Genomic DNA, 20160 nt, shown 5'->3' on the forward strand with positions numbered 1-20160 from the left:
TTCAATCTAAACTTAATCAACATCATCTTTTTCAAGTTTAAATTAAGCTCTGATTAGTCCTTAAATTATACTTAAATTGAGTGATTAAGTGATTTGTTCTGGTTGTATAAGTCAAATCAGGGTTAAGTTGGTTGATTTCATTCACTTTTTAAATTTTATGTTTTACACGTTTATATTAAAATTGAAATAGTAAATGGTAGTTATTTGGGAAAAAAATTTCTATTTATATTTTTTTACATAAATAAATAATATAAAACATAATTAAATTTAATATTTTTCCTTATTTCAAAAGCAAATTAAGGAATATTATTAAAAATATTTGTTGAAATCTATTAAAACATTGAGTTGGATTTAAATTAAATAAGACTAATTCATCCAAATTACATCTCTAATTATTTGATGATATAGAAAAACTTAACTTTAATTTCATGAATAAATAAATAAATAAAATATGAGAAATTTTTTTAAAAAAATGATATATTTGGTAATTGTTTTTTAAAACAATTCTAAAAAATAGTTTTTAGAATCATTTTTTAAAATTGTTATTTGATTTTGATAGTATAAGATTCTGTTTGAAAATTTAAAATATTTTTAACATATTTTTAATGTTTTTAAATATGTTTTAAAAATATTTTTTATATTTAATATTTTATTTTTAATTATTTTACATATTTATATAATTATTTCTTAAAACAATTATAAAAAAACAAGTGAAAATAATAAATAAATAAAACATCTAAAAATGTTTTCAATACACCCTATTTCATGTTTTTAAATGAAAAATAATTTTTTTATTATCAAACGTGTTTTATTTTTTTGTTTTTTGTTTTTAAAAACAAAAAACTATTCTCTAAAGAACAGTTACCAAACATGCCTTTATTTTGGAAAAAATTGATCGTGGCGTACCACCCAAATTCTTTTCACCAAGCACAACCCAATCCGGCCCAATTCATGGCCCACCGGCCCAGCCTCTTCGATCTGAATCTCTTCCGCTGCCAAGACGATTTTCGTAAATGGAAATATTGAAGGGCCTCCGTCTCCGTTTGGCTCCTGAGAAAAAAGAGGGAAAATTGAATTTCTTTTGGTTGTTATCTTTACTTGTTTTTTGTTTCCAAAACTTTAAAATGTCAAATGTGTCAAAAATTTTCATAATAAAGTTTGAATTTTAGTTTCTTTAGTATTCCCTCATTTTCTCAGGAACTCTAATAGAGATCGATCAACCATTCATCTCGTCCATATCCGAATTTTGAGGTTTGCTTATGGAGAAATACTGGAGAATTGGTTTAATCTTTTCTATATGTGACGTAATTATCTTTCATTAATTTTCAAATATTTGTTCTAACGTTTTGAGACTGTGATAATGATAGCGTGTTCTTAAGGGTTCCCCCCCAACCAAAATATTTCACTATCGTGGAATGATCCAAATGAGTAGTGGAATCATGGAACTGGTTCAATTTGTAGATTGTAACGGTAAGTTTTTTCTTCATTACTTTTCCTAACACTCGACTAGTGGCTGTAATTTCTGATTTTTCTATGGTTTCGTGTTGTTGATTCGTTATTCAAACTGTTTGTTTTGTTCAAAGCCGTTAATCAAGCATTTTAATGTAAAGGCTATTCTACCTTCCTCACCAGCACCACAATGCTATCTAGGGATTTGAATTGCCCCAGTGCATGAAGGTAGTCAGCAGTCAAGCATCAATAGGTTCTTCGCTTTGAGCTGTAGTTAGATTAGGGGTTTTTAATTTGCATCAGCAGTAGATCAACTGCTAAGATACAATAAAATAGGCTTTTAGTTTGAATTTTTAGCACGATTAGGAGTCTCCCAAGTTTGCCCAAAATTCATTTCCATCTGCTTCAGATCAACCATTCAGATACAACAAGTTCTTCAGTTTGAAATATAGTAAGTTAAGGCAAGGTTTGGTTGAAACAATCACTGGAGATTCATTTGCATCAGCATTGGATCAACTGATAACATGCAGTATGTTCTTCAGTTTGAATTTTAGTAAGTTTACAAGGTTTTCAAGTTTAGGGTGAAACAATCACCCAAGATTCATTTGCATCAGCATCGGATCAACTGTTAAGGGACACTTGGTTCTTGATTCTTCAGTTTGACTTTTAGCAAGTTTAGGAATTTTTCAACCTTATGGTCTTTGTAAAAGATAATGCTTCCTCTGTTGAGACAGTATGGATTTCATAATTAATTTGAGTGCCTAAAAATGTGTTTGTGTTTTCTTTTTATTTTATGCTACATTTTCTTAAGAAAGGCCTATATCATGTACACTAGGACCTGACCTGTAGTGGTGTATAAGGACTAGGTTGGAAATCGGGACTGAACATTGTCAACTTCAGTGAGACCAAATTTTAACTTCATGGGGTTGGTAATGCTTTTGTTATCCAGATTCTTTAGCACAAAGTTGGGAAGGTAGCGTGAAACTTAGTTGTAAGGAAGTAATGCTTCAAGTGTTTTGTCACCATAAATCCTAAGAGATCATTTTACCTATAAAAGAGGTTTTTCTTACTGTAAACAATCAACTTCACTTAAGCATTTTTTCTTCTTGTTGTTGTTAGTTCAACTGCTGATTATGGTTTTTGGCTTGCAGCTTCCCTGCATTTGAGAGACTTTCAGGAAGGTAGAGTTACAAATACAATCCAGTGGAAGAACACTGGTATTTCCACTTTCCTATCTTCTTATTTGGGAACTTGCTGGAAGTCAGTAGCAAGTCTAACTACATTCATTCCATTCCCCTGATCTCCTGCATTCTGGTGTTTCAATGCATAGTCTCTGCCCTGCTGACCTGTTGCTGCTCCTTTTTCTGGGTTTTTAGATGCCCTATTGCTCTTTGTTTTCACCTTTGATTGCTAACCTATACAGCGAAAATGGACATTATTATACTAGAGGGCTGTATATGCTATGCATGTCATGCTGTGGTTGACCTGGATTTATAAAAATATTATATGTTTTAACTTTTTTGGTTTTTGATTCTTGTATAAGAACATCATAACGTCAAATCCTAGGCCTACTCCAAACCCACCTACCCTTTTCTAGCCCAACTCAAGGCCCAGGGGCCTCTGTTTAAAACAAAGATAAGCTCATTATACATTGTATATAATTTCTTTAACACAGTCTCTGGAACTCTGAACTTGGTACAGTGCTATAAGACAGATTAATAGCATTTAAAGGCAAGATACTTGTTTTACCTGATGCTATCTAAACAAAAGGAGCTGATTTAATTTCAGTGTGATGCCTGTACTCCATTTCCTACATAAACTTTTGTTGAAGGGCACAGATACCATAGGCCAATGATTGTGGTTTCATATTTTAGTGAACCACTAATTTCCTAAGATGAGACATCCGGTTGCTGGATTGTTTGTTCAGCAATGTCGGTTTTCATTTTTTTCTCTAGAATCATTCATGAAGCGGAATGAGCTTTAAAGATGCTCATTCATAAAGGCGATTCTTGCTCTTGGTTCCTCTATTGCATATTAAATTAAGGAGACTGTGTTTAATGCTTGCCTAGGCAGTTTTAGAGTCTCTTGGAAAATTGCAAGTTTAATTCAGGATCATTAGAAGCTTATCATTGTCAATCTTACAGAAACTAGTTCGTCTTACGAATTGCAGTGAAGAGAATGGAAGGGAAGGGAACCAATGAGCAAAATAACCCATTTGCTGTTAGGAACTTAGGAAGGAGAAGAGAGACAGTTTTATGATTATGCTATTTCTGGATTTCATATATAATTTTATGCAAGAAAAAAGACTGGGAGTCTGGGAGGGAAAGAAAGTTTCAAACATGATTATCATAGGTCTCTCCCAATCTTTCCCAATATCTTGAGTTGGACTCCTAGTAGTCCATGCAAAATTTTGACTGAGGCTTGATAGAGATCAAGGATCACCTAGAAAATAATCGTCTTCAATGTGCTTTCTTCAGTAGAATTGCAGGTCATATTGCATGGGCCTCTTTCACCCAATGATGATGTCCTTTTAGATACAGATCAAGCAGGTGCATGTGTAGCACAACCTTCATGCGTCTTAAATCTACAAAAAAGATCCTCATTTCAAATACTTCAAAAAAGAATGTCTCATTGTGCTGTTAGAAAAGGTAAAATTCACACATCTATTTTAGTTTTACTGTGCAGAAGCAAGATTTGCAAGATTTTTCCATGAGGTTGACAGCTTTTTTTTTTTATATTCTTTTTGACTGGGAGAAATGGTCTTTTAATTTTTGCCTCTGGTTGTTTTAAGGCAAAGGCAGACAATGCCCCCACCTCTCCTACACAGACTGAGAGTCAGTCCCCCAGTTCAGTCTAGAACGGGGCCATAAGGATCCCAGCTGCCTATAGTAAGAATGCCACATGATCATTGTAATTCTACAATATATGGTGAATTTGACATTGACAATTTCCAAGCCGGCAAACTATGATTTAACAGCCTTTGTTGGCTTAGTCAGATCAATTTATTTATTTTGCTGCATGTACACGAAATATAGGTCATAATCTGATGCATACAGTGATCCTTCTAATCATGCATGCATGCATGCATATAATCCATCCCATATTCAGATGGAAACCACAAGAGCTTTTAACTATATCATGCAAGGTTCCTCTGCTATCTTCCCATGTGCAAATGATAATTGGGTTGAAGTCATTGAAGCCATCAATGATTGGGGATACTTCCTTAGTTTGGTAACATTTCCAAATGCACCAAAAGGGTAAGTTGCTTATAAGCCAAAGAGTAGGTCATATATAAGCCCCCCGTTCACCAAATGGCTTTATTCACGCACTTACATTTCCCATTAAAGAAGAAAGAATAATTCTACAGATCTTCACAGCACAGCCAAATAAAAGGTGAGATCTTGTTTTGTTGTCAAACTACATTTTGTAACCAACCTCTTCCTTTGTCCTTCATGCTCAGCAACTTCACACCATTACTTGTTCACTCATGACCATTACTTAGTACAGACATCAATCTGTTAAAATGATATTATTTGCTTGATGAAACATATTTAGGAGCTTTATTTTCACTGTGATTCATGAGCTTCACACTATAATCTATTTGTACTTGTTCAAGAACCTTTACATGTGATTGGACATCTGTACTAATGATGTAAGCATTAATCCCTTTAGTTTGTGTCATTTCTAATAAGCATGCTGAACTAATGTGCCCTTTGTATAAAGAAGACTATTGAAAAAGTAAAGCTCGACAGTGTGATCATCTCCCCTAACATATGGTTCTCAGTTTTATGTAGATATACTGCACATGCTAGTGTTATGTTCATCATCTTCAATGGACCCTCTTGCTTGCACCTTTATACATTTCTCACAAAGATGGATCCACATATTTTACAACTGGGCCATGTTGAATACAGCATCATACCAAAAAAATTAAAGAGAATGAAATGATCAACTGTATTACTTAGAACCATAATGCTTGAATTTCATGACTAATAGGAGGTCAGGAGAGTAGAGGGTGAGTCCACCATTCTGTGGGTAGTTCTGAGGATGATAGGATTTCAGTCATCATAGAACACCTTATTTTAATTTTTGTGTTCGTCTCTTGGGGTTTGAACTAGTGATAATTAAAATTTTAAGGATGGCTACCTACTTCAATACATGGCTTTACGAAGAACTGCAGAGGTTTCCTTGGACTTTTGCTGGCCGTAATGGGAGACCAGATCTGGATCTGGAGAATCTTTCAGTAACATATCTTCAAAAAATGTGAACCCTGGATTTGGATTCATATTATGAATCACTTCTATTTGTAATTTTGGTCTCTGTTCTTGATATGTTAAGCCTGCATCCAGAAAATTAAACTATGGTTTTATTCTGCATCTTTGTACTGAGGAGCTGTGATTTTTTGTTCCATGGTATATAACGATTGGCGACTGCAGTTATTTGAATAAAGGGGCCGTGAAGTACATGTACTAGTTCAAGAAGAAGATTTTGGAAGAGTTTGTCCCAATCAAAAGACAAGCAACCAAATAAAAGGAGAAATTCGAAATTTCTAAAAACCTAGGAAGTTGAAATGTTGAATTACATGGGACTTTCTGTGATGGTGACAAGTGATTCCAAGGGAATATCATAAAGGAAAGGTGATGTATTCCAATCTTCCAGTGTGATTGAAGATATCTTTAGGTATAGACTAAAGTTGGCTTAGGGTTTTCCTTACTGTTGCCACTCTCTTTGCTTTATTTCCTTTGTTCTAGATTCGCTCCACACCTGCTAATGTCAGGAGAAACACACTACAACCTTACTATTCATCACCTCAACGTGGCTTATATCTTTCAATCAATTGGGGCCACCGCCTTAAAACATGGCAAAATCCTATAAATTTAGTCCTTTCTAATGTAATCTGAGTTCAAAAAATATTGGTTTTAAACTCAATAATGTTGAAATTGAATGTGATTATGTCTGTAATTCATGATTTTAATGTTTGTAAAAATGTAATGTGGGAATCGCCTACCTATTCAAATAGGCATAAACTACTTTATGGAGTAAGTCCCAATTAACCATCACTTTATTTGTCTAAGATGGATTTATGCGAGCTATTAGGCATTTCTAGAAACCATTTTCCACCATTTTTCCTTTTCAAGAATTGGTATCCAATGTGTCAAGATGTACAAATAAAAAAAAATTCATGTTTTGACATGAAATGGATATATCCATATATCTCTTACTCATATTTATGAGATGATAAAATATGGCAAAACCTATACCAAGAATTGGTTCACAAGGAATTTGATCTTAACGAAAGTGACACATCCTATTAGATGCTTCTGTAGTTTCAGATTTCTAGAGATGAAGTCAAAAGTTTGAAGGTTAGGTAGAGTTTGGTAAAATTAGATAGAATATGGTAGAAACCATAAATCTCCGAATTAAAATTTACCCTGAAACACACGTTTGTCAATTTCTGGACTAGGAGGCATGATATGAACTGAAAATTAGGTTGAAATGTTGGGTGATCATATGATGTTATTGACCTTTGTATGATGCTTCCCAAGGCAAAAAGGCTTGTTTAAGAAGAAATCTGATTACAATAGTAACAGTAAGCATTATCTTATTATCTTTGGGCTTGTAATTTCGGCGAAGATTCTGCCTTGTTTACCTCTTCGAGTTGCTCACTTGATTCAAAAAAAGCCAGGTCTCTTGGCCCCAGCTATAGACACCTTAGCTTTACCTTGCTTAGTCCCTGGTCTCCTGACAAAACTGCCCTTTTCCTCCTTTTCTAAATTCAGTGTCGCCACAATTTCAAAAAATTTAAGCGGGCCCTCCCAAATTGGAGTTTGCTTGGTTGTTGGAATTTGTAAAACCAATTCCTTTACTTTTTGCTTCATATTTTTATCTTTCTTGCCTGGTGATATATCATATTTTGTTTATTTTCTTTTGCTGCAATCATTGTTTGAATTTTTTTTCTACTATTCATTCATACTAAATGTTGCATATTATATTCCATATGCTCAGTATGTGCATGCACCTCTTTAATTATTGTCAAATTGGATCCTGAAATTACCATATTTAATTGTCTAAGTAGTCAGGAGAATTTGCAAGATTTTGGATCACTTTTTCATGGGCTGTCCCTGGAACCAAACAAGTCCGTCCTTATCCACTTGAGCCCATCGAGACGCCCAAAACCAGCAAAGTGGATGGCACTTTCATTAAATTACCAAAAATCCAGTGGCAAACTGGTAATCAAAACCCTTTATAAATGCATATGGACAAGACCCCCCAGGAACCCCCCTCTCAAAATGGTTGGCCCATCTCATCTCAAAGCCCCCCACTCCTTCCATGTTTTCTCAATGAAGTCACCATCTTCAACCTTTCAACAATCCATGAAACTCAAAACCCTAATCCACACCCTGATCTTCTCTCACCTCTGCCGCATAGCCCGAGCTCTTGCCAGAGCAAAGTCCATTCTCATTGATGTCCTCAAGGAAAACCACCTCATGCACATGAAGAAGAAGAAGCAGAAGAAAATATTTGGATCAATCAGGCTGCACTACAACTGGTGTTCTTCGCATGTTATGCCTGTGTCCACACCTGTTCTTGATGGGTTTTCAACAAGCCATTTGTACTATGATTCCACGTGGAATTCTATCATCCCACCTGAGTGTGAGGACATGGCCGAGAGGCAGCTATCTGGGTACCTCCATTGGCTAGAGGAGAAGAAGGTGCACGATAACTCCACAGTGGAGCCAGACATGAATGAGATTGATAAGCTTGCTGATATGTTCATTGCAAACAGCCATGAGAAGTTCAGGTTGGAGAAGCAAGAGTCATATAGGAGATTCCAGGAAATGCTAGCTAGAAGCATGTGAGGGTGTTCGATTATTATTATTATTATTTTCTTTTCTCCTTTCACTTTCCCATTCTTCTGTGTTTTTACATTGGTAGGGTGAGGAAAGTTCAGTCATTGAGTGGGTTGAGGTTTCTTCTTGTTCTTCTCTCTTACTTCATTTCCATGTCTTCTTTATCCTTTTGGATCATGGGGTTGTTTGGAGAATTGTACATGATGGGGTTTGGGGATTTGTGCAATTCTTCTCTTGAAATTATCTCAGCTTCAACTCTGCAACTTCCAGGTTTATATGAGTTCAATTGAGCTTTATCACTGAAATTATTCAAGAGAAATTGAGTTAACCTACCAGATAATTGATGTTGTTTATCGTCAAAAGTGTCAACTGCCACATTTATCTTCCTTTTTTTTCCCCTTTCTTTTTATTTTATTTTATTTTCTTTGTCTTTCTCAAAAGCATAGAAGCTTGGAGTTTTCTTCAATCATGGAAGGTTGATTTTTGAACTTCCAGGTCATGCTGACTGCATGATTTGTTAAAAACCTATTATTATTATAATTGTGGCAATCATTTTCTATGATTTGTACACAAGTGAGGACTTGGTCAGTGGTGGTTTGGTTTGGAAAAGGTCTCTGCTCTCACCTAGCCAGATCTCAAAATTCTCAAGGGAAAAAGGCAATTCATAAAAGCCCATACCTACACTGTGACTCTCTATCTTTTAACAGAGGGATGCAGAAAAGAAATTAGAAGGATACCCAAAATTCATAAAAGGAAAATCCCACTGAATCTCATGAAATCCTCAAGCACATGCCCATGAGAAGAGCATGGAAGCCGGGACGTTGTTTCAAATGTGCATTTTTTATCAATTTACTTGCTCTCTCATATGTCATCTTTGGATGGGGCCCTACAGAGTAACAGAGCTCATTCCTTTGCAGTCACAGCGCATAGATTCCTTCTTTCTTTAAGAGTTTTTTCTCCTTTCAATTTTGGCCCAACTATGGTTTTTTTACGATTTGTTTCACGATCACAGCACCTCAAAAGCAGTTAGTGGAATAATAGTCCCGCCATTCAAGAGAACGAGCAAAAGGGTGTCTCTATTTCCCTTTCAAAATGCCATGAAATGATTCCACGAGATCAGAATGAACTTGAAAAAAACTTTTAAGAAGCCAAGTTATAATTTCAAAGGGACGTTACACATAAAATAACTTTATGCCCAACTTAAAAAGAATTTTAATTAGAAGTAATATTATCGGGACATTTTTTATTAAGCTTTTTCTTAAGTTATAACCCCTTTTAGTAAAAATTTTAAAATCCTTGGAGTTTGATGCGGGTATGCAAGGAATGAACCCACAGAGGGATGGTGGTAAGCCACTTGGGAATAGAAGTGGAAGAGCTAGGACTAGTCCAGGCTGCTTTTTCCGGGGACATCACAGGGCTCTTGAGACTGTAGAGAGAAGAGGGGTCGAGGCATCAATTATTCTTCTTTTTATCTTTTGGGGTTTTTCTTTATTCCACAACTTCTTTTGCTGCTTTTATGAATATGGATGTGTGTGTGTGTGTGGACATTGGTTCCTTTGGTCTCCTTGTTTCCCAATTTTTGAATAGCCTTTCACATAAAAGTGAATGTCTGACACTGTTCCTTGGGATTTTTATTCTTGTATTTCTACAAGTCAGAGGAGCTCTCTAGAGTTTTCCCCTCTCCATCGTTTCAAAAGATTGATTCTTAGGGAAGAAAAAAGAGTTGAGTAGAGAAAATTTTCATTTAATCTCGTGTGTGACAGTTTCACTTTGTAAAGGTCTAAGTTTTAAGAAGGATGGATGTATGGCCAGCCTTAGGATGAACGTGAATGAGCCTATTAGTGTAAATTGGGCTTCCAAATAGGCCCATTTTGAGATATGAAAGTAGGTTTTATTGCTATAATTTTAATTTCATTCTTTCATAGGATTGTAGGTTAAATGAGTTTGATTTGTATTATTAGTTCATTATTATCTAAAAACTTAAGTTTTTAAGTTAATTTAAAGTTATAATAATCTTATAGTTATTGTCTGTTTTGAATTTAATGAGTCTCTACAGCTTTAAAGATCGTTTATATGATTAAAAGGAGTTCATACATATATAGTGTCACAAACTTTTTCTTTTATCTAATATAAATATTACAATAATTTAATATATTATTAAAAACTTGTTTTACAAAAATCATGAGTAAGTCATGATTAGATTCTAAAAATGATAATAAGAAATAATTTTTTGTTAGTGTAGTGGACAACAAGATGTTGCAAGACATAGTTAGTTATATCTAGAAATAATTTGGTCATATTTAGGAAAATATTTCCAACAATCATTCGGGATATATATGGTACCATACAAGAGAACTAGTAACATTGTGAAATAATTTTGTCACATTTATCAAGTAATTTGATTTAGATACATACAATTAAAAATAATTTAGGCACACTAAGCTAGTCAAGTTATTTTCTCACATAAATAATATGAATTTAATTACTAAAACCTCACAATGTATTCAATTAAATCATCGAGAAAAAATGTATGATCATACCTGTCTGATACTATAATATGACTTATTTTAAGTCATTGAAAATAATTACATATTTGGTAAAGTATTTAATACTGTAATCTAAAATTTAAAATAATTTTGATAAATTGATTTAATGACTTTATATAACATATTAAGTCGAACATAATTTAATTAAATGTCATCTTAAGTCATTACACGATAAGTATTAAGTTTTATCAAACATCCACTTAGTCATTTGTAACTTGGTCCATTACCTTGTGACATCATCAATATGAATTCTAAAGCTAAAATCTGACCTTTTTTGTCCACTCATTACAACCATGGAACATGGAGATATCACACTTATGTGATTGTAGTAGCATGCATAATTTGACGAACAAATGGCAACAATTTAGCCTTATAAGGATTAAGAAGATCACTGGGCTTAACGATGGGTTGGCCCATTTATGGTCGACTTAACTTGATAATGGAGCCACCCATTACTAGACCTGGAAAATCAACAAGGCCCATCAGCCCAAACCATTGACTTGGGCCCAACTGCAGAGCCCACCTTCCAAACATGTGCTTTTCCACTTTACATCTGTCTTATGACACAACGCTGAGCAAGCCAACAAATGTATTAAAATCGGCGAGTTCGTGCTAGTTTCCCCAACTTTCTCAGCAACCAAACAGAGCACGTGATTCCCAAAACAAATCAAGATGAAGAACCCATCACTAAAAATGGATCACACTCTAAAATCATTGTACCAGTACTCTGAAACAAAACTGATTATTAACGAATGTACAAAGCACTTCCTTTATACATAGAGCTATGCCCATTGCCCTCTTACAAAACAAGAAATTGATCATAATTGGAAAATAAAAATAAAAAAAAAGATAAAAAAAAGAAAAAGAAAATCTTGAGATCTATATATAATATATCTCTCTCTAAGATAATTACTTGTTCTGGGTAGGATTTGGAACACTTGCAGGTGCTTTTCTGAGGCTTGGCTCCACAGCTTTCTTGGGCTCTTTCATGGCTCCTCTCAGCTTGTTGAGATTTGCAGAGATGGTGGCCAGTGAAAATAGCAGTTTCCTTGGTGGGCTTCTCTCTATTTGAAGGCTTGCTTCATGGCGGAGAGAGAAGGAAGAGCAGATGGAGTTGTGCATAAGAATGAAGGTGAAGAGAAGAGCCACAGCTCTGCAACTGATCATCATCTTGAAGGTGAGAGGAAATTTATGAATGATGAGATTGCAGAGAGGGTGGAGGAGTGGGAGTTGATTTATATGGGCACTTGACCACGTGGTTGCTGGTAATTTTTTAAGAATAATAAATGTGTGCTAATAAAAGAACAATGGGCTTTGCTTTGAAGCTAGGGCAAGTATGCATACGAATGGGTTATGGAGTTCTACACTAAGTTGATGAGTTTGCCTTAAAAGACTGAAAAGTTTCTTTAGATTTATATAAAAGAAAATTAATGATTCTCTTAAGTTCTTTTAGAAGTTATATTATCTCACCATTTTCAAAATGTGTGATATCCCATGTTGACTAAATGAAAAAGTTTTCGGTTCTATGTAAGTGGATACGTTTTAAAGCTAGGAGGGTCCCTTAAACCCAGAACCAACAATATCTAAATGGTTAGGAGCAGATTATTATAAATGGTATCAGAGTCGATCTTCGACTCCAGTGTGACATTTGTTTGACCTCATAAAAGGTGTCTATTTGTTTGATCCGACAATCTCATGGAATACAACGTGGACATTTGTTTGCATAAGGGGATAATTGTGATATCCCACATCGAATAGAGAATAAAATTATCAATGTTATATATGTATAGGTTCGACACATTTTAAAGTCTTGAGAATCCTTTTGAACCTAGAACAAACAATATAGGGCGAGTTTTTACAAAAACACTTATTCTATGAATAATTAAAAAAAAAACTTAAATGATGTTTGTTTTTTAAATTTAATTCTAAATATAACTTAGAACTAAATAATAATTAATAATATTAAAAATTAAGTTATTTATTTTTTAAATATTTTATTTATGTTAAGGGTTAAGAAATAAATAAAAAATAGATAATAAAAATAAAAAAATTATTTCATTTCTCATTTATTATTTCGTTTGAAATTAAAAAAAAAAAAAACCATTTTCATATGAACGAAAAATCACTCTGATGGGGATTTTAATTTTTATTTCCTAAGGTATTATGATCTATTTGTATTTCTATACCCCGTATAGTTGACGAATTGAATGGAATCTTTGGGGAGAAAAGAAAATAGGGTAAGATTCGAGAGTTTGAAATTGGAGGACTAGTTAGAATATTTTGTTGATGAGGTTAGAAGGTGGAAGGTGAGGATCATGTGAAGGGTGAATTGACTAGTGTTTTCTCTGACCTGATTGCACCCCAAAACAGTGTGTGATTAAACTAATAAGATTCATGTGACTAGGCACGTGAATCCAATTCAATCATTATGTGTTCTTCTCATCTTTCTTAAACCCTAATTGCCCAACCAATTTTAGCTGTTTCACACTACTTTCCACTCCAACCATCACCAATAATAATAATAATACTAAAAAAAAATTATAACCAATTAGATAATGTTATGTTTATTTTTCAACAAGTTCAATTTCACTATTTTGTAATTTAATGTCACTTCTTTGTATTTTAATTTTATTAGGTTATATTTGATTTTATTTATCTATATCTTTATCTCATTTATTTGTATCTTACTCCTAAATATGCTTTCGGTAGCTTGGTTTGAATATGATTTTATTTTTTTCAAAAAAGCTTACATGGATTTTCAAAAACTATGATTGATAATATATTAAAGTGTCGATTTGACCAAAAAAAAAAACTTAAACAATTTGAAAATCTAGATATAGTCGGTAATTTTGTTAGATATTTATTTACATCAAAGCATACTAGAATGTGAATGTGTGACAATCCTTATAGGTGATTTAGCTAAAAAGGTGTGCTTATGCTACTAAAAAGTGTCACTATTGTTAAAATCTTTGACCCACACTAGACTTAGCTGGCTCATAAGCTAAATTTGGAATCATATGGATTGGGTCACATGCTTTAATTGTTCTATTCCCATTAAGGACAAACACATTTTCATTTGTTTATCTTCTTTTGGGTATTTGTTTTTTCAATATCAAAAGGATTACTTGAATATGAAACAATGGATTCAGCAGCTTTGGGGTATTTGTTTTTTCAATATCATCTTATTCCATTGACCAAATGCTCCAAACCCACATGGGAAGGGTGTAGGGACCCCTCCCCTCGGGAAACACGTGGCACGCAGCTCATGGTGACGCGTGGCACGTGCTATCAGCCGGACCATCATCATTCGGATTCCCCTAAAGATATGCATGGTGCGGCTATCCTATCCGGAACCCCTCAAGGAAAGGCAAACGACGTTTCAGCTTCTCCTATCCAAGGAAGAGCAAACGACGCTAGCAGAGCGTAGACACCCGGATAATCTCCACAACACATCCGGATAATCAGCATGATCCATCCGGATATAAATCGTCTGGATGGTCAATTAAAGTAAAGCGAGTCTTACACGCAATCGCAACAAGCAGCCATGGCCCACATTCCATCACCTGCAGAATGAGAAGACAAGAGGAAGTGACAGCAAGTCACTTCCCACGATCATTCTACATAATCACTTCCCACGATCTCTGACAGCCGCATCACCTACCATGGTCTCTGACAGCCATTCGTAGGATGATAGTGCTCCTACTGACACCTATTATCATCATCACAACATAAAATATCTCCTCACCATTAATGAAAGGAGCAGTACCCCTGAAGCTGTATATATATGACTTCACACGAAGAAGAAAGGGATGATCTCCTGGTAACCTCTTGATACCTAGTAAAAGGCCAACTGCCTCATATATCTTACTCTCTTACTATGGCTAACAACATCATCGGAGGGTGCATCCGGACACCCTGTCCGGATGCCTTTTTGCAGGTACAACCACTGAATCAAGAACCCCTTGTGTGTTGAGAATCGCGTGTCCATCCATCTAGCAGCAACGTGGCCCACCTGATACGCGAGGTGACAACATTGGCGCCGTCTGTGGGAAGATTTTACTTTTTATTTTGATTTAGTCACTAGCAAAGATGGCCACACCTTCCCAAAGTCGATCATCTGGTAGAGAGGAAGAAGATAATCACGAATGGCGTCAAGCCATCGAAAAAAGACAGCTGGCGAGCGAAAAACAGCTAAGAGCTCTCCTCCAGGAGATGGAGAGGTTAAGGGAAGAAAACGCTGTGTTACGCATTCAAGCCTCAACATCAGGACCTCCTCGTCGTCAGCGCTCAAAAGGCCAGGTGGCAAACTCAAGGCCAGAGCCAGAATCAATATATCCTGGGTCAACAGGAGCTGTCCCAGGAACATACAACGCAAGGCCCCATGAGCCACGCACACCCATGCCTCGAGCTCCCCGTGAGGAAAGCTCAGATTCCACTCATTTCTCAGCAAAAAGACAACGTGATAGAAAATCACAGTTGTCAAGTTCTATGCGCGCAAGACTAGGCCCACAAGAGCCTGGGAGATCAAGGCCACCAGTAGCCACAACCCGGGCGCCACGCCCCGATCCTATGATTGCTCCCATGGTGCAGAACGTACCTCCGCATCGTGACCCCATGGTCACCCCAGCGATGCGGAACGTTCACTCACACCTAGCGGAACGACCAGCTGGGAGAAATCTCCCAAACGAGCCACCCATTGGCTCCATCAGCAAAAGGCTGGATGACATGCTCTCCACGCCCTTTTGCTCTCATATCACCCATTACGAGCCCCCAAGAGGATTCCTCGTACCAAAGTTTTCCACATACGATGGGACCAACGATCCCTTCGATCACATCATGCACTATCGACAGCTTATGACGCTCGATATTGGCAACGATGCATTATTATGCAAAGTATTCCCTGCCAGCCTTCAAGGGCAGGCCCTCTCTTGGTTTCATCGCCTACCTCCTAACTCTATTGATAATTTCAGGGACCTCTCTGAGGCATTCGTGGGACAATACTTGTGCTCCGCTCGACACAAGCAGAATATCAGCACCCTCCAGAATATAAAAATGAGAGACAACGAATCCTTGAGGGAATTTGTGAAACGATTTGGCCAAGCCGTACTCCAAATAGAGGTTTGCAGCATGGATGCTGTCCTACAAATCTTCAAGAGAAGCATTTGTCCAGGCACTCCATTTTTTGAATCACTGGCAAAAAAGTCTTCTACAACGATGGACGATTTGTTCAGATGTGCTAACAAATATTCAATGCTCGAAGATGACGTACGTGCAGCCACTCAGCAAGTTTTGGTTGCCGGACAGGCTTCTAGAGATAACGCGGACAGACATGCCAAACCTCCGGACCGTCCAAAACCAGTTGACCGGAGACAGGACGAGCCGAGTCGTCCGGATAGGCCGCCCATCACACCCCTATCCGTATCATACGAAAAACTTCTCCCAATGATCCAAGGATTGTCCGACTTCAGGTGGCCTAGACCCCTCGAAACGGACCCATCTATAAGAGACCGCAGCAAGAAATGCGCCTTCCACAAAGACCACGGTCATACAACAGAGACATGTCGGTCCCTCCAGTATCTAGTTGAAAGGCTCATCAAAGCAGGACATTTAAAACGGTACCTCCGCTCAGATACTGGAGGAAGGGACGCATCACAGCATCATAACTCTGGGGCCCCGAGGGCCCCAGTCGCCCCCAAGGCTGTCATAAACTATATCAACGGGGGCCCATCTGACGAGGAATACGATTCCAGGCGGAAAAGACAGAAATTGCTGCGAGCCGCGTCAATACGCGAACGCATTAATTCCATCCGGCCGGGTCTTACTGGGGAGGGCCCTCGCCCCATTGATGGGACAATCATTTTCCCACCAGTAGATCCCACCCGGACGCTACAGCCACATCGCGACGCCCTCATCCTCTCTCTAGAAATAGGAGATTTTGATGTAAGACGTATCTTGGTTGATCCAGGCAGTTCAGCCGATCTAGTACAAGCATCAGTCATTGGCCATATGGGACATAGTCTCGCGGGTCTCGAAAACCCCGGACGAATCTTATCCGGATTCAACGGATCATCAACAACATCCTTAGGAGACATTATACTACCGGTTCGAGCTGGACCAGTCACTCTCAACGTGCAATTCTCGGTGGTGCAAGAGTTGTCACCCTTCAATGTCATCTTGGGACGCACATGGCTTCACTACATGAAAGCCATCCCTTCCACATATCATCAAATGGTGAGTTTCCTCACCAACGAAGGGCAAACTGACTTGTATGGCAGCCAGTTAGCCGCTCGCCAGTGCTACCAAATAGCACGTGAAGCAGTCGCTAACCAGGAGGATGCATCTCCCCCTGAACCTAGCATTGCGCACGACCAATAGCAATTATTGGGTCCGGTGGACAAGGATCCCCCGGTAGCAGATCCCTTACAAACAATCCAAATCTCAGAAGAGAATGATCACCTCACAAACATCAGTTCTCTCATGACACAAGAAGAAACCCAGAGCATACAAAATATCCTTCGAAGCAACCATGACATCTTCGCATGGACACATTCGGATATGAAGGGAATTCATCCCTCTATCGCCTCTCACAAGCTTAACGTCTTTCCAGCAGCCAGACCCATTCGACAGAAGATTAGACGCTTTCACCCGGATAGACAAAGAGTTATCCAAGATGAAATTAACAAATTGTTGGAAGCCGGATTCATCAGAGAGGTATCTTATCCGGATTGGTTGGCAAATGTAGTAGTGGTACCAAAGAAAGAGGGCAAATGGCGAGTCTGTGTTGATTACACCAATCTCAATAATGCATGTCCAAAAGACAGTTTTCCCTTACCACGGATAGATCAAATTGTGGATTCCACTTCCGGGCAAGGGATGCTCTCTTTCTTGGATGCCTTCTCCGGATATCACCAAATTCCCATGTCTCCGGATGACGAAGAAAAAACAGCATTCATAACGCCACACGACCTCTATTGCTACAAAGTCATGCCATTCGGACTCAAAAACGCTGGCGCCACGTATCAAAGATTGATGACTAAAATCTTCAAACCTCTGATAGGCCGCTCGGTCGAGGTATACATTGACGATATCGTGGTTAAAAGCAAAACTCGAGAGCAGCATATCCTCCATCTACAAGAAGTATTTTACCTCTTGCGAAAGTATGACATGAAGCTAAATCCTTCCAAATGTGCCTTTGGCGTGAGTGCTGGCAAATTTCTGGGATTTATGGTCAGCCAAAGAGGCATAGAAGTCAGCCCGGATCAAGTCAAAGCAGTCATGGAGACACCTCCTCCCAGGAACAAAAAAGAGTTACAACGCCTCACAGGCAAGCTCGTTGCGTTAGGACGTTTTATAGCCCGCTTCACTGATGAGTTGCGACCATTCTTCTTAGCGATACGAAAAGCTGGAACGCAGGGATGGACGGACAATTGCCAAAACGCGTTGGAAAGAATTAAACATTGTCTTATGCATCCACCCATCTTGAGCAGCCCCATCCCAAAGGAGAAGCTATATATGTATTTAGCTGTCTCAGAATGGGCAATCAGCGCCGCTCTATTCCGCTGCCCTTCACCAAAGGAGCAGAAACCTGTCTACTATGTCAGCAGGGCATTGGCAGATGTAGAAACCAGGTATTCAAAAATGGAGCTAACAGCCTTAGCTCTTCGAAGTGCTGCCCAAAAGCTCCGCCCCTATTTTCAAGCCCACCCAGTGATTGTACTGACCGACCAACCCCTTCGCAGCATTCTACACAAACCAGATTTAATTGGGCGAATGCTACAATGGGCCATCGAATTGAGCGAATTTGGAATCGAATTCCAACCCAGATTATCCAAAAAAGGCCAAGTAATGGCCGACTTTGTGCTCGAATATTCACGAAGACCCAACCAGCACCACGAATTAAGTGAACAGGAGTGGTGGACACTACGAGTTGACGGAGCCTCACGCTCATCAGGCTCTGGAGTTGGGCTCGTATTACAGTCCCCAACTGGGGAACATCTGGAGCAAGCCATCCGGATGGGATTCTCCGCGTCTAACAATGAGGCAGAATACGAGGCCATCCTGTCCGGATTGGACCTCGCCCTTGCTCTATCCGTCTCCAAACTCCGGATCTACAGCGACTCGCAACTAGTGGTAAGGCACATCCAGAAAGAATATGAGGCTAAGGACTCACGCATGGCGCGATACTTGGCCAAAGTAAGAAGCACCTTACAGCAATTCACCGAGTGGACAATCGAAAAAATTAAGCGAGCTGACAATAGGCACACTGACGCTTTGGCCGGCATAGCTGCCTCTCTACCTATCAAAGAAGCCATTCTATTGCCCATACATGTGCAAGCCAATCCCTCTGTCGCAGAAAATTTCACTTGCAACACCGTTGAGGCAACCCAAACGGATAATCAAGAATGGACGCATGATATTGCAGAATATCTCCGGACAGGCACTTTACCCAAAGATCTTACACAAGCGCACAAAATCCGGGTGCAGGCTGCCCGCTTCACCCTGATTGGGGGGCACCTGTACAAGCGATCTTTCACAGGGCCTTATCTTCGCTGTCTTGGGCATTCAGAGGCCCAGTATGTGCTAGCTGAATTACATGAAGGAATATGCGGAAATCATACGGGAGGACGATCCCTAGCACATAGAGCTCATTCACAAGGGTACTATTGGCCAACAATGAAGAAAGACGCGGCAGCATATGTCCAAAAGTGCGATAAATGTCAAAGATACGCTCCCATTCCACGCATGCCATCAGCCGCATTAAAATCGGTCTCAGGCCCATGGCCTTTCGCGCAATGGGGCATGGACATTGTGGGACCCCTCCCAGCAGCACCTGCCCAGAAGAAATTCCTCCTTGTCGCCACTGATTACTTCAGTAAATGGGTAGAAGCTGAAGCATATGCAAGCATCAAAGATAAAGATGTCACCAAATTCGTATGGAAGAACATTGTTTGCCGCTTTGGAATTCCCCAAATCATCATAGCTGACAATGGTCCACAATTTGACAGCATTGCATTCAGGAATTTCTGTTCGGAATTGAATATCCGGAATTCATACTCCACGCCACGTTATCCTCAAAGCAATGGTCAGGCGGAAGCCACAAACAAAACTCTAATCAATGCCTTAAAGAAAAGGCTGGAGCAAGCCAAAGGGAAGTGGGTGGAGGAGCTACCCGGCGTCCTGTGGGCCTATCGAACCACACCCGGACGACCAACAGGAAATACTCCTTTTTCCCTCACATATGGAATGGATGTAGTCATTCCCACTGAAATAGGTCTTCCTACTATCCGGACTGATGCAGCAAAGCAAAAAGACGC

General features: G+C 38.4%; 1 protein-coding gene across 1 annotated transcript; it reads left to right on the forward strand.

Annotated features, from left to right (window-relative positions):
* Nucleotides 1-7533: 7533 nt before the first annotated feature.
* Nucleotides 7534-8575, forward strand: LOC100264119 (uncharacterized). Its single transcript, XM_002275228.5, has one exon. It carries the CDS (start codon nucleotides 7638-7640, stop codon nucleotides 8307-8309), a length of 672 nt encoding a protein of 223 aa, XP_002275264.2. The 5' UTR covers nucleotides 7534-7637; the 3' UTR covers nucleotides 8310-8575.
* The last annotated feature ends 11585 nt before the right edge of the window (nucleotides 8576-20160 follow it).

This window comes from Vitis vinifera, chromosome 8, assembly GCF_030704535.1.
Source record: "Vitis vinifera cultivar Pinot Noir 40024 chromosome 8, ASM3070453v1".
NCBI classification, from domain to species: domain Eukaryota; kingdom Viridiplantae; phylum Streptophyta; class Magnoliopsida; order Vitales; family Vitaceae; genus Vitis; species Vitis vinifera.

Coding starts and splice junctions, on each gene's coding strand:
- LOC100264119 (XM_002275228.5), top strand. CDS start 7,638: ATGGCACTTTCATTAAATTACCAAAAATCCAGTGGCAAACTGGTAATC.